The sequence below is a fragment of the Mustela nivalis genome (assembly GCF_964662115.1).
Source record: "Mustela nivalis genome assembly, chromosome: 1".
In the NCBI taxonomy this organism is placed as follows: Eukaryota; Metazoa; Chordata; class Mammalia; order Carnivora; family Mustelidae; genus Mustela; species Mustela nivalis.
Window position 1 is genome coordinate 198,963,420 of NC_139020.1, and position 14,686 is coordinate 198,978,105.

At 48.8% G+C, this 14,686-nt stretch overlaps 1 protein-coding gene across 1 annotated transcript in view; it reads left to right on the forward strand.

Annotated features, from left to right (window-relative positions):
• SCAP (SREBF chaperone) overlaps nt 1–14,686 on the forward strand; it is a 72,611-nt gene that overhangs the window by 42,514 nt on the left and 15,411 nt on the right. The window contains exon 3 of the mRNA XM_082705100.1: nt 8,212–8,341. Within this exon, the coding sequence (XP_082561226.1) occupies nt 8,212–8,341 (130 nt within the window). The remainder of the gene's footprint in view (nt 1–8,211; nt 8,342–14,686) is intronic.

The following is a 14,686-nucleotide window of genomic DNA, read 5'->3' on the forward strand; positions in this document are numbered from 1 at the left end:
TTGATTCTGCAGCCTGCTGCTCCTGGCTAGAGAGGGTGACTTTAACTTGGAGAGCAGGTCAGAGCATGCTGAGGCCATTCTGAATCCCATGAAGGGTGGTCATTGTGCAGTCTGTGCGGGAATGCCAGAGCAGGCTTGGCTCCTTTCCTCTTCCTTTTTCTCTGGAAGAACACAGTACCTTGGGGCTGAGGCTGCATGTCTCAGCTCTGGTGGTTCTGTGTGGCAGCCTCTCTCCTGCTCTGCCCATGTTTTGAGTTCCCCCAGATCACCATGCTCTTGGTGGGGTGTGCACACAGGGCCTTGTATTAAAGGCTCTTTTTTTCTCTGCCTGTGTGGCCACTCTAGACACATTTTATTCTCTTTGTGGACAGGAAAGGCGTCTAAGTAGGTGAAGGCCTGTCGCTCTCGGCCCGCAAGAACGACTCGGAGACTCACGTAGCGGCGAACCTTCTTCTTTAATCGCTTTTTTTTCTTCCTCCCTCTCTAACCCCGGGCGCATGGGTTTTTATACAGGCAGTGTTACCCAATCACAATGCAGTGCTCATGCACCTCCCGCGAGAGTGGACCTAAATGAACAGCCAATCATATTCAGTCCCTTACGGCTCTTAGAGTAGGCCTCCTGTACTGGCTCCCGACAAAGGCCTGTCTGGGACTGTGTTCTGGAGAGCCAGGCTGGATAGCTGAGGACGAGTCCCAAAGCCCCACTGAGCTGTGCCCTGAAGCCAACACCTGAGAGCCCAAGGGACCGGCTGCTGCAGCTGCTGCTGGCGCTGGCCTGTCCAGCATGCCAAAGTCCAGGCCTCGCCCAGCAAGAGTTACTCCCGGCCTCATGGACAAGCTCCGGAAAGGCTCTGGGATGCCTGTGGGAGATCAAAGACTCCTTCACCACCCGAAAGTTCCTCAGACACAAGAGAGCTGGAGAGCCCAGAAATACTGCTTCTAGTCTTTTCACTACCCCACCCCTCGGCCTGCACTGGGGTTCTCCCCTGAGAAGGGAAGAGAGGAAACATCTCTCACCTTGATGTCTCCAGACAGGTGCCTCAGGCAATGTCTCTGAGCGTCATTTCTGTGGTTGCTGTTTCCATCTGTCTTCAGCATCTCCTGAACCCCAGTCCCACATGACTGGGAGTGAGAGGGAATGAGACAAGCCAGTAGCATCCCCGTAATTGTGGGGCTAGAGCAACAGGACATTGCAGGGCTGCTTTGGGTCAAGAAGCAGGGGAAGGGACCATTCAGGGTCCTAAATACTCTTGCATGGAAATGGATGAAATGTCCCTGCCCAAAGGCCCACCAGATGGGCTGTGGTGCTGCCAGTCTGGGCTGTGGGATGGCCGTCACCTCACCCTGCCCGGGACACAACAGGGTGTGTGCACATCTGACCCTGACCCCCTCCCTTTGTTCTTACATTCAGGCCCCTGCTGGAGGGGCAACAAACAGGATACGTGGATAAGGGAGGGCAAGGCCGGGTCCTGGGATGTGGGGCAGAGTGGCTAGTGGTCAAGAACGTGTCCTAGGGAGGAGGGCCCGCAGGTGAACCTACATGCCATACCCTCAGCACACACTCTGTTGTGGTGGACTTCAGAACACAAGTTTAAATGTATTAAGAATTTCCATACTGCTATAGCAGAGCATTAAACGCCAAGCACTCAGACCTTATGAGCATGGAGTTCTGTGCAGCAAAATGTGCACTCACGACGTCAGCCTTGCGTGGGTTGTCTGGAAGATACCTCATCCTAAACATTTCCTGAATGTCTTCCATGTGGCTAGTATTTGGGATGCAGGAATTAAAATGGCATGTCCCCTCCCTCTGTTTCCTGTATTAATCGTGTAGATGAGTAGGGGGTCTCCGGGCTAGTGGTTGCAGGCTGCGGCAGAGTATAGAGAGGGACTGATCTGCTTGGGGACAGAGGAGTGGGGAGGCAGTGTGGCCTTGAAGGATAGGCAGGAGTTTGGCTGGCATTTGGGGGGCTGGAGGGCATTTTGGTTTGGGTTCCCCTGATGCAAGGACTGAGTCCATGTAGCTTGTGTGTGAGATGACATGAGCTTGGACGCCAGTGAGCAGTGAGCTGGGAAGCAGGGAGCAGCATCCGGGAGTGAGCCCCACGGGCAGCTGTGTCACCTCACCGGGGGATGTGCAGAAACGGGGTAGGACGGCTGCCTCAGAGCTCCTACCTGGGTGTGGGGGTTGGACAGTCTCTGCCAGGGGTCAGCGGACTCTTTCCCTAAAGGGCCAGAGAGTAAAGCCACACACCACCTCGGTCACTTTGTTGTTTCAATTTTTTAAAGATCTTTATTTGAGACAGAGAGTGAGCATGAGGGGGGAAGGGGCAGAGGGAGAGGGAGAAGCCAACTACCCACTGAGCAGGGAGCCGGATGACTTGGTGCTCAGTGACCCCAAGATCATGACCTGAGCCGGGCAGATGTTTGACTGACTGAGCCACCAGGTGCCCCTTGTTTGTTTGTTTGTTTGTTTATTTAAAAGAACCTCTTGGGGCGCCTGGGTGGCTCAGTGGGTTAAGCCGCTGCCTTCGGCTCAGGTCATGATCTCAGAGTCCTGGGATCGAGTCCCGCATCGGGCTCTCTGCTCAGCAGAGAGCCTGCTTCCCTCTCTCTCTCTCTGCCTGCCTCTCCATCTACTTGTGATTTCTCTCTGTCAAATAAACAAGTAAAATCTTTAAAAAAAAAAAAAAAAAAAAAAGAACCTCTTAAATGTGTAAAAACCATTCTTAGGTCATGGGCCACACAAAAATGGGCCATTGGCTATAGTTTGTGAACCCCCAGTCTGTACAACAACAACATCCGCTGGTTGAGGGCTGCCTCCCACTAGCATCAGTTCCCACCACTTAGGCAGAGAGACCTCCAACAGCAGTGGAAGTGTCGGGGACAGAGCTGCAAATGCTAGCAGCTGGAAATTGGGAATTGCGCCAGCATGTTCAGAAATAAGAACAGGGGGGATAAGGGAAGGGCACCAGTAGCCTGTGGGAGATGTGTCGGGTGGTCTCATATGGGGAACAGGCCGCACAGGTGTGGTAACAGAGTTACGGGTCGGGGAGATTGGGGACTTCAGGTCCATACCTGACTAAGAGATAAGTGTTTCAGGGGTAGAAGCAGAGGCTGGCTAGGCTAGTGCATTGCCCCAGGTGAGAGCTAATGGTTGCTTAGTCCAAGTGGAAGGCCTGGATGTGGCCTTGTCTAGATATATTTTGAAGGTGGAGCCTTCAGGATTGTCTGAGGACCAGATGTGAAGTATGAGAAAAAGAGGAGTCAAGATCAAAGTGGTTGGCCTGAGCAGCTGGATGGGTGGAGCTGAGGCAGGAAAGGAAGGGGAGGTTTTGGAGACATGGTTCATTTCCTTTGCCCCTGTGAGATCAGGGTAAGCCAAGATATAATCTGGTCTCAGAAACGAGTTTTGCAGAAGTAACATGGGGGTGGTGGTAGAAATCCCCAGACAGTTTCTTTAAATGTCTCTAGTCTGTTTTCTAACCTTGGAAAAGTGAGTGTTTTTACTTTTGAAAATTGCCTGACACTTTCCTTCAAAGCTTTCCTTTTGGCTAGAATTTGGCAGCCATGGAGGGTGATGATTCCCTTGCATTTTGCAGTTTTGTAGAAGTTGGCGTTTTTCTTTGCTTACGTTAAAAGGGATATATGGTTGATTAAATTCTTTTAGGAAAAAAAATGCAGTACAAGGTATTTGAGTGTGACCTTAAGAACACAGACTCTGGTGCCACACAGTCAGTGTTGACATACTGGTTTTGTTGCTTTCTAGTGATGATGTAGCTTCTGCGTGTCTCATTGGGTTGTGGTGAGGCTTACATGAGCACATCGGTGGGAGGCACTGGGATCCATATCTGGCACGTAGGTGCTCAGTGAGAGAAACTACCACTAGTACAGGGACAGAAAATGGCCCACTGTCAGTGATAAGAACCATGTTGGGGTGAGTATGGGGCACTTTGGTAGCTCACAGGAGGAGCTGCCGAAGGGAACCCAGATATTGGGGGAAGGGGAAAGACTTCCTGGGGCAAGTGGTACCACAACTGAGGGCTCAGAGATGAGTTATCTAGAAGAATGGGCAAGCGTGTTCCAGCAGGGATGGAGCCTCAGAAGCAAGAGAGCAGTTGTATGGCTCCAGGGCACAGGAGAATCACTAGGAGCCTCTTGAAGAATTTCAGGGTCTGTGGACCTTTCTCCCAAGAGACTTTGTCCTAAGAAAGTTGGAGGCTCTGGAGTGTCCTTCCCTTCTTTCTCTTCCTGCTGTAGTGTTTAGACTCCTGGAATTCACAGATGTTTTTAGTAATTTACAGTTTGAGAAAAAGGCTGCATCTAGTCCAGTCAGTGTGTTTCAAGCAGCTGTGGTGTGGGACGTGAACGTAGACGTGGAGAGTACTGAGTACTGCCTGCTTTCATCCTGGAGGGAAGCTCACGCTCCATCCATCTTAGCTCTGGGCCCCCAGACTCCCCTCCACAGGCAGAGTCCAGGGCTCAGCCCGTGTGCAGTGCAGAGCTTTCCAGAGCAGAACCTTAGCTCTGTTTGGAGTTTGGAGACAGCCCTTGACACCTACCTCCAAACAGTTGAACCTTGGCTTTTGAAAGCAGCAAGAGAGGAACAACTGTTTGTTTTCAGGGGAGTGTTCATACAACTGACAGCTGATTTCTCCTCCCCGAGACCATGGAGGCCAGAAGGCAATGGGATAACATTTAAAGTTTTTGAATGAAAAAAACTTAGGAAAGAATCATATATTATACCAATACGATTGTTTGGTAATGGAGAAATTGAGATATATCCAGATAAACAAAAACTGAGGGGATTAGCTACCACTGGGCTTGCTGTACAAGAAACACTAAGTAAAGAAAGCCTGTCAGGCTGAAATGATGGGATACTAGACAGTAATTTTAAATTAAAAATAACACTAGTAGGGGCGCCTGAGTGGTTCAGTGGGTTAAGCCTCTGCCTTCGGCTCAGGTCATAATCCTAGGGTCCTGGGATCGAGCCCTGCATCAGGCTCTCCGCTCAACAGGGAGCCTACTTCCTCCTCTCTCTCTGCCTGCCTCTCTGCCTACTTGTGATCTCTCTCTCTGTGTCATATAAATAAATTCAAAAAAGTCTTTAAAAAAAAATAGCACTAGTAAAGGTAACCAGATTATAACTTTTGGCTTGGTTTTTAACATCTTTCTTTGTCTTTAGGGCTTTAAAAGGCAAGTGCATTGAACAATTATTTTTAAGTCTATGGTGATGGGCCTACAATATACAGATTGGAGTCTGTGGCGATAATACTATAAAAGGAGAGAGACAGCTGTAGAAACAGTGTTTAGGTACTATTGAAACTAAGCTCTTCAGGCTGGATGGTTTCAGTTGTCTTATTTTCAAGGTCGCTGACCCCTTCTCCTGCTTGCTCACATCTGTAGAACCCCTTTGTAACAGCAGTATTTAATCTAGGTTGTTGTAAATTGTTAATAATAATTGTATTCCCCATAGTACCCAAATGATAACTTGAAAAATGCAGAAAAGGAAAGAAGGGAATCAAAGTGGCACACTACCAAAAATCAGCCAGATACCAAAAACCAAACAAGCAAACACAAAAAAACAACTATTGAAGGAATTGAGGAGCAAAAGTCATAATAAGACATGCAAAAACAAGTAGCACAAATAAATCCTTCCTTATTAGTAATCATATAAAATGTGAGTGGGTTGAACTCTTCTATTAAAAGAGACATTGGCAGATTAGATTTAAAAAGAATCTGTATGCTGTCTACAGGACACTTCAGATACAGACTACACATCAGATGTAATAACACAGAGAGTCTGAAAATAAGAGGATGGAAAAATATATTCCATGCCAAATAGTAACAGAAAGAGACCTAGAGTGGCTGTATGATTATCGGATTCTATTTAAAAGGTTATGAGACAAAGAAGGATGTTGATAAATACCTTAATAAGCAAGAGTGCAGGACAGTTACAGACACACACCCCCTTTCCAACAAGAGCCCCCAAAGCATATGAATCAAAAATGGACAGAATTGAAATGCAAAATTGAGAAATCTACAGTTACAGTTATTTGAATCCTGCACTTGCAGTACTGGATACAAAACCCAGACAAGATGATAAGGAAATGGGGAACTTGAGCAAGAGTGTCTGCTAGCCAGACCTCACAGCCGTGCGGAGAACACCCAGCAGCGGCGGGACTGACCTTCTCAAGTGCTCATGGAACTTTCTCCCTGATAGACCGTATGTTAGGCCACCTTAAGCAAGTCTTAATAAATGAAAGAAGACTGAAATCATATAGAGTGTCTTTTCCACTGTGGACTGAATCTAAAAATATTAGAAGGAAAGCTGGAAGATCCACAGATAAGTGGAAGTTAAACGGCACATACTAAAACAACCAGCGAGTCAAGTAATCAGAAGGGGAATTAGGAAATACCTTGAGATGGGAACGAAAATAGCACAATACACCAAGTGTGGTGGGGTGCTGTGAAAGTTCTACAAGGGGGGAGATGTGGAGCTGTGAAGAGAGCTCCGTACTCATAGCCAGAATATATAAGAGCTATGAATCAATGAGAAAAAGATAATCGAAAGAGTTGAAGAAAAGAGAATGTGTCCAAATGGCCAAAAAGCATGCAAAAGACTTTTCAACATTGTTGCACATTGAAACCACAGAGACCCAGGTCTTCTCCTGGCCATGGTTGCAGTTAATTGGCCTGACAGCATCTAGAGGTGGCAGGGCTCTGGAGCAGCTAAAATTCCCGTCACACGACTGGTGGGCACATAGCATTTGTGCAACTACTTTGGAAAATTAGTGTTATCTACAAAGTAGAACAAGTGCACTCTAACACCCAGAAGTTGTCTTCTAGGAACACACCCAACAGAAAGGAGTGCTTTTGGCCACCAAAAGCCATATATAAAGATGACCATAATAGCTTTATTCTTAATGACTGAAACTGGAAACCAGCCAAAGGTTCCTTGACAATGGAATGGGAAAATGCACTGAGGTGTAATTCAGGGGAACGGCACATATCTGTGGGAAGGGGTGATCCGCCGTGTGCACTGGTGTGGGTGAATCTAGCAGATAAAGTTTAAGTGAAAGCAGCCAGTCATGAGAGGAGTACACACGTGGCACGGGTGATTTCATTTGTAAGCCATTAAAAAGGCAAAACTAATTTATGGTGGTAGAAGTTCTAATTTATTTATTTTATTTTTTTGAGTAGGCTCCACACCCACTGCGGAGCCCAGTGCAGGGCTTGAACTCACGACCCTGAGATCAAGACCTGATGAGACCAAGAGACGTTCACTGAGCCACCCAGGCACCCCTGATAGTAGTTTGGGGGATGCTCTTCACTTGGCGAGGGTGCAAGGTGCCTTCTGAGGTTCTGGAAATGTCCGATAGCTTGATCTAGGTAGTGATTATACAGGTGTATGTATATTTCAAAACTTATTGAACTATGTAGTTTAGTGCATTGTATTCTATAAAAGTTAATTCTCAATTAAAAACAGAAGTATTCTTTTTTTTTTTTTTTTTAAGATTTTATTTATTTATTTGAGAGAGAGACAGTGAGAGAGAGCATGAGCGAGGAGAAGGTCAGAGGGAGAAGCAGACTCCCCATGCAGCTGGGAGCCCGATGCAGGACTCGATCCCGGGACTCCGGGATCCTGACCTGAGCCGAAGGCAGTCGTCCAACCAACTGAGCCACCCAGGCGTCCCTAAAACAGAAGTATTCTTAAAAAGATGTGAAAGAAAATGCACATCGGTTTGCCAGCTTTTTGATACAAGGCCAGGGTTTTCCCTTGTGAATGGTGGGTCTGATTATGAACCATGCCCTCAGTGTGTTCTACACAATTTTCATGGTCTCTTTAAATTGCAGCAATTGCCCAGCAGTATGCCTCCGGCTCTTTGGGATTTTTATAGATCCCCCTCACCCCAGTTTCTTGTTGTTGTCTTGCTTACATCTAATTTGACAATTTTTTTTAGCATCTTTCTTACGTCTCTAAAAATGTTCAACCTGTTTTACGAATTAGACTTCCTTGTAAGCTTTCTGTGACTAAAAATGAGCTTGAAAAAATTCTGATCTCAGAAAGTGGCTTCTGTGAGTGTGTTTCTAGCCCTGAAGTTTTATGATTACAGTATTTTGCACACGTGCACTGTACCTGCGGTGGCTCCTGCGTCACTTGTCCTGGCGCAGACCATGGCCTAACCCTTCTCTCCTTCTTGTTCGTCCCAGCTGCCCACTGCTGAAACTGCCCCTGCCAGGGACGGGACCAGTGGAGTTCACCACTCCCGTGAAGGACTACTCGCCCCCGCCTGTGGCCCTTGACCACCAACCAGGGGAGCCCAATGAGCGGCCAGAGTGGGTAGGTGCTCAGCGTGTGGCCAGGGAGAGCCCCGAGGGTTGGGTGGAGATCGGCCGAGGCAGGGGTCCTGGGAGTGTGTGAGGGTAGCCATCTTCTGACTGGTGAATATGTGTACTTGACCGGCTCTGCACAGGTACCACAAACACCTAGTCACAGTGAATAGCCTTGTTTGAAAGGAAACCCCAAATGACACAACAGTGAGACTGTCCTACAACACCAGGGTCGGGTATGTGGTTGTCATCGCTGTGGCCGGGTGGGTTCAGGGTCCTAGCGGGGCAGCTCACACACCATACCTGGGGCCGAGCAGCCTGAGGTGGCGCTAGCAGCCAGGCCATCTCCTCCTTGCCCCAAGCGGTCATGAGAACCACGGAGCATCCCTAGAGAATGTTGTCATCAGAGTCTTGGCACCATCTAACGTATGCTGTGTTTGCCTCATTTCTCAGATCGGTTAGGTCGGTTAGGTTCGATTTTCTCACAGTGCAGTTAGGTAGAGAGAGTGGAGTTTTGTGTTTTGGGTTTTTTAAATCCCTTTTTACAGTTAAGGAAATGGGGCCCGGAGTGATGAAGGGCCTCTGTTACTCAGTTTACATGGGGTCAGCACTGCCATCATAACCCTAGGACTCCTGACTCCGGGTCCCTGCTGCTTCTGGACTGTACTGTCTTCAGTTGACTGAGCTCTGATGTCCACGAGGAAGGAAGAGTCACTCCAGTTGAGGGTCTGAGGCAGAGGAACTCACTCACTCTGACACTGGACTCGTTACTCAGAAATCTGGCAAGCTCCAGAGCCCATCTCTAAAGTTTTTACCTGCCAGGTAGTGGATAAACTGTCCATCCTTCACACATTGTGCTTTGGTCCCGTGGACTTGTGCTGGGCTGAGTGTGTTGTTGAGGAGGAAAAGCAAAGCTCAGAGGGCAGAGCTCTTCCTCTGCCGCCTTCTCTGAGAGTGATGGTGTGTTCCTCTGTTTCCTTTGCGGGTAATGTGGCCATCCAGTTCCGTGGTCAGCCGGGTGTGTGTTAAGCTGTACATGCTGTCCAGCTTACTAGGATAGGACTCCGTCCATTAACGTCGGAGGGAGCATGACTGATGTTGGCAGGAACTCGCTCTGTGATTTCGTGTCTCAGCTTGACCATTGGCCCAGCCTGGGACCTTCTTGGTTCAGACCCTTTACCCTCATTAACCTCTTGAAGCAGTTGTACCACAGAGTGGAACCGAGGGCTCCTGGTCACAACAGGGTGGTCTCTGTTGGTGGATATTTCATGACTCCACGAGTTCGGTGGGCCTGACGATATCGGGGAGGCATTTAATAATACAGCTGTTGGGGGAGGGGGTGATGTGTTTGTGAGCTCTTTGAACTTCCACAGTCCCCTTCTTTGGTCTGGGATGATGGTAGTAAACAGCTGTCGGATAACTGCCGGGCGCAGAAGTCAGAGGATTGTCTGCTCTCTCGTCCTCACTGGAGCACCCCCCGCCCCTGCCTTGAAGGCCTCTGTGCAGTGACCTGGTGGCTGTGCAGGTCAGTGTTCAGTTATCTTACCTCTGTGGACAATCCATGCTCAAAATCCAGGCCAGCAGAGCAGGAGCAGTAAGGACTGCCTTAGTTACAAGGAACAGAAAACTCAGCCCAAACCAGAGTAAGCAAGAAGGGAATTTGGGGAGTCCTAGAACTCAAGGACACTATGGCTTGGGCCTCAGAAGGAGCCCCTCTCTCCACTCTGTCAGCTCCGCTCATGATCTGCGCGCCAGCAGCGCCAGCCCCATGTTGGTGTGGGATGAGAGGGTGCCATGTTGATCTAAGGGAGGTTACGTGTCACTCCCCATCCCAGATCCAGGAGCAAAGGCGGGTACTTTGTTGACTGGCTTCATCATTTGTCTCCACCATGAGGCTGAGAACGAGGGTGGACCATTTCCAAAGGAAAATCAGGGTTCTCAGGCTCCAGGCAGCACAGCACAAGCACCTGCTGCCCACCGGGGAATGAGAACATCCTTCCTTCCCCCATTGCTTCCGGCTTTCACCATATGTTTACTGCATGTCTGTGGTGTGCCCGGTAGGGTGTGATCTAGGGGACACACAAGAGCTCACGGCTTCCGGGGAGGTCCCAGGCCAGTTCGATAAGACAAAGATGTCTGTTTATTTTATTTTATTTTTAAAGATTTTATTTATTTATTTGACAGAGATCACAAGTAGGCAGAGAGGCAGGCAGAGAGAGAGGAGGAAGCAGACTCCCTGCCGAGCAGAGAGCCCGATGCGGGGTTTGATCCGAGGACCCTGGGATCATGACCTGAGCCGAAGGCAGAGATTTAACCCACTGAGCCACCCAGGTGCCCCAAGATGTCTGTCTAAAATAAATATGATACATGTCAAAGGGACACAGGAACCGACTGAAAGAGCCTGGTGGTCAGTGCTGGAAAATAAAATTTATTTTGCAATAAAGCAAAGTATTGGATTGGATTATAGGCCAAAGTATAAAATAAATATCTGAGTTCATATGATCAAATAAATAAATGGGGGAAATAGACAAATTTGGGCAAAAATACAAAATAATTGATGTAAATACTCTGCCCTCAAGGCGGTGGGATTTAATCCCCTTCGTTAAGTGTGCACTGTGCATAGCGACTTCCTTCCAGAGAACACCGTATGGAGACGGGGAGAAAAGAAGCACTTTACGGTGGAGAACCAGATAGATGCCTCCCCAGCAAGGCGGTCAGGGTCAGCGTCAGCAGTGGTAGATCAGGCTGATGGTGTATACCCTTGAGGGGCAACAAGTGAGACCTTCTGCCCCTGGTCTTCTTCCCAGATACCCATAATCCCAACCTAATTATGGGAAGAATATCACATGAGTCCCAGTTGAGGGACGTTTTATGCAGTGCCTGACCACAACTCCGAAAAACTGTCAAGGTTACCAAAAGCAAGGAAATTCGGAGAAACTGTCACTAAGGGAAACTAAGGAAACCACATTTTCTTAGTTTTTAACCTGAAGTCCTTTGTCTTTCCCAGGGTCCCATTTAGGGCACCACAGTACATGCACTTGACGCTTCCCTGGCTGCCTCGCAGACCTTCCTGGTCTTGGATGAGCTCCAAGTGGTGGCCAGGTGTTTCGTAGAGCTGCCCGTTTGTGGGGGGGCGGGGAGGTTTCTGGTTTTCCTCTAGATTAGACTGGGGTTGTGGGTTTGGGGAAAACTGCAGGGTTGTGAAGCATCATTCTTTTCACATACATCAGCCTCCTAAGTTACTTTTTAAATTTCCATACAGTAACAATGTTCAGTTTTTATACCTTGCTACAAGTTTTTAAAAAGGTTTTCTAGGGTGCTTGGTGGCTCAGTTGGTTAAGTGTCTGCCTTGGGCTCAGGTCATGACCCTGGAGTCCTGGGATCAAGTCCCATATCGGGCTCCCTGCTCAGCGGGAAGTATCCTCCCTCCGACTCTCCCCCTGCTCATGCTTGCTCGCTCAGGCTCACGCTCTCTCTCATTTTCTCTCTCTCTCAAATAAAATCTTTTTTAAAAAAAGGTTTTTAACGGATACATAGAGAAATCTCATTGCGGTTTCCATTTGCCTTCCCCAGATGATTAATGTCAAGTGCTTGCTGTATTTGCATGTCTTCTTTTGCTGTTTGCAAGTGCCCATTTTGAATGAAGTCATTTGGATTTCTTTTTATTGAATTGCTAGTCTTTCTGTATGCTTTTTCTCCCCTTTGGCTTTAGTGTCCCCACAATGGGAGGCCATAGCTACACTCTGGGTCTTGCCTTCGTGGGTCCTGCAGAGAGGTCTCTGATCCACTCTGCCTGGTCTTGGTACTCTGAGTCAGGCCACCCTATCTTGGAGTCACTAACGTAGCCCTGTCAGTGTGGGAGGGGCACTTTCTGGAAAGAGGGATGTTTTTACCTGAGGAAGAGAAGAACAAAGCAGAAATGGTAGAAGCTTTCCATTCCCCACACTTGTGTGACCTTGGGCAAGTTTCTTCACAACGTTGTGCCCTTGTTTCCCCATTCATAAAATGGGGATGAATCTGTGCCATCCATTGTCAGAAGATTAGACAAGGCATGCAAAGGCTTAGTGCGGTACCTGGCTCATCACTTGCATTTGACACATTTGTGACTGTCACTGTACTTGATCAGATCTGGCCAAAGTCCTGGAGGAGGACCAAAGTTCATATGCTCGGATTGCCCTCTGGGGCACAGCAGGCTGCCACTCTCTCCAGGAAGCCTCCCCCAGCTTTCTTGCCCTGCTTCTTCTCTGCTCTTGTGTTTCCACCTAGTAGGAATTGTGTTCTATTTAAGCGTGTATTTTAACATAGTAGTTGCTGAAGAAAAGCTTCTTGTTGAACAGAGAAACCGGGTGGCTTACGTAGCAGACCAGGAATGTAAAGTGAGGCATTTCTCTTGGACCACCGTAGGTGGGTGGGGCCAAGTTGGATCTGAGGTGGTGGAGTTTTAACTTTGATTGTATGCGCAGTGGGAAGCCAATCCCCCAGAGGCAAGGACTTGAGGAAAGTGTCAGTAGGAAGATCAGTTGTATTAAACGTGGAGAAACTGAGAGACGAGGTGACCATGCCTAGGAGAAGGATAGATATGTGAGTGGAAGGATTTATCTGGAGGAGAAGCCGAATCTAATTTTATTAGTTTTAAGCCATGGTAATGTAACTTCATATAACTCACATGTTTTTGGCTGGACACTTCGCCGGATGGTTATATGTGTGGTGTTTTCTTGGGTCCTCACAGTGAAGTGTGAGGTCTGGGATTCTATCCCTGTTCCCTAGTAAGAGCCGGGGTACCTAAAGTACCCCTTACTTTAGTAAGGCACACTGCCGGGGCTGGCACTAGAAATTGAACCTAGATGGGTCCCTGAGCCTGCCCCCCACCCACCGCCCACCACACCCTCTCACATGTCCAGAGCTGGAAGACAAGGATCAGGAGTTCTGTTTTTCAGAATTGCTGAGTAACAGGTATCCTCTGTCATGTTCTGCAGAGCCCCTGGGTGTGTCAGGATAAAGGTAAACTCCCTGGAGCTCTAGGTTGCTCTGTCTGAACGGAGAGGAAGGACTGTGTTTTTTTTAAAAAAAAAAAAAGAACAAGAACAAAACAAGCCTGAGGTCTCTTGCATTAGCCTGGCTTCCCTAGACCGGCTCACCAGGAAACCTGAACTTCACACGAAGCCCTACCTGGCCGGCCGCAGAGGTGGCTGGGCTTCCAGGGCCAGCCCTGTGGTGTCTGTGGTGGTGGCTGAGCCTGGACTCAGGCTTTCCAAGGAGCCCTGGTCAGCGCCTCATGCTGTGAATGCTAGTGGTTGGAGATCTCATTGGCTGTTGAGGAAAAACAGGCTGGAGAATTGGGTGGCTCTGGCTTTTAATCCTGACTCAGCTCCCTGTCCGCTCTGTCCTTGGACATATCCTTAATCTCTCTGGGCCTTGGTTTTCTTATCTGGGTCCTCGAGGTCAGGGTCTCCCAAGGCTGCACTGAAGGTATCAGCCAAGGCTGCGCTCCTCTCCGAGCCCGACTGGGGAGAATCCACTTCAGGCTCTCTCAGTGACCTGCTGGCAGTGCAGGCTGTCAAGCTGGGGGACTTCCTTCCTCACTGTGTGTTGGCTGAGGGTCCCCTCAGTTCTTTGCTAAGTGGGCCTTCCAGAAGAGGGGGACTTCTAGAAGAAGAAGAGTTACAGTCTTTTCCCTTCCAGTTGCGCACACTCTTGTATGCATTGTGCAACCATCCACCGCTGCAATTTTTCGTCTTGTAAAATGGAAACCCTGTACCTCTTAAAAATCCCCATGCCCCCAGCCCCTGGCAACCACTGTTCTTTCTGTGTCTATAAATTTACTTTAGGTACCTCGTAGAAGTAGACTTGTACAATGCTTGTTTTTTTGTGACTGGTTTATTTCATGCAGCATTACGCCCTCAAGGGTTACTTGTAACCTAATCTCAGAAATGACATCTCGTTACTTTCGCTGTCATCTGTTTGTCAGAAACCAGTCACTGGGTGCTGCCCACTTGGGGTTGCACACGGACATGAGCCCCGTGAGGTGGGGGTGGCTGGGGTCTCAGTAGAAGACTGCCTTCCCCAAGCTCCATCTAGTGGGGAGTCTGCGCTTTGTGCCTGTGGGCGTCTGGATCCCTGCGCCCTTCCTCTTCCGTGGCCGCTGTTGGGGTATGGGTGGCTGCGTCTGTCTGCCTGTCTCTCACTTGACAGCACCCAGCATGGGGAGTGGTGGGCCCCTGGCCACGTCCCGCTGCGTTTTCAGTGCCTGCCGTCTTACTTGCCAGCTGCTGCTCCCTGCATTGCCTGTGTAGGCGGATCTCAGGTGCAGCAAGCTCAAGGTGCTAGGGAGTTAGCGTCCCCTAGCTGCAGCCCT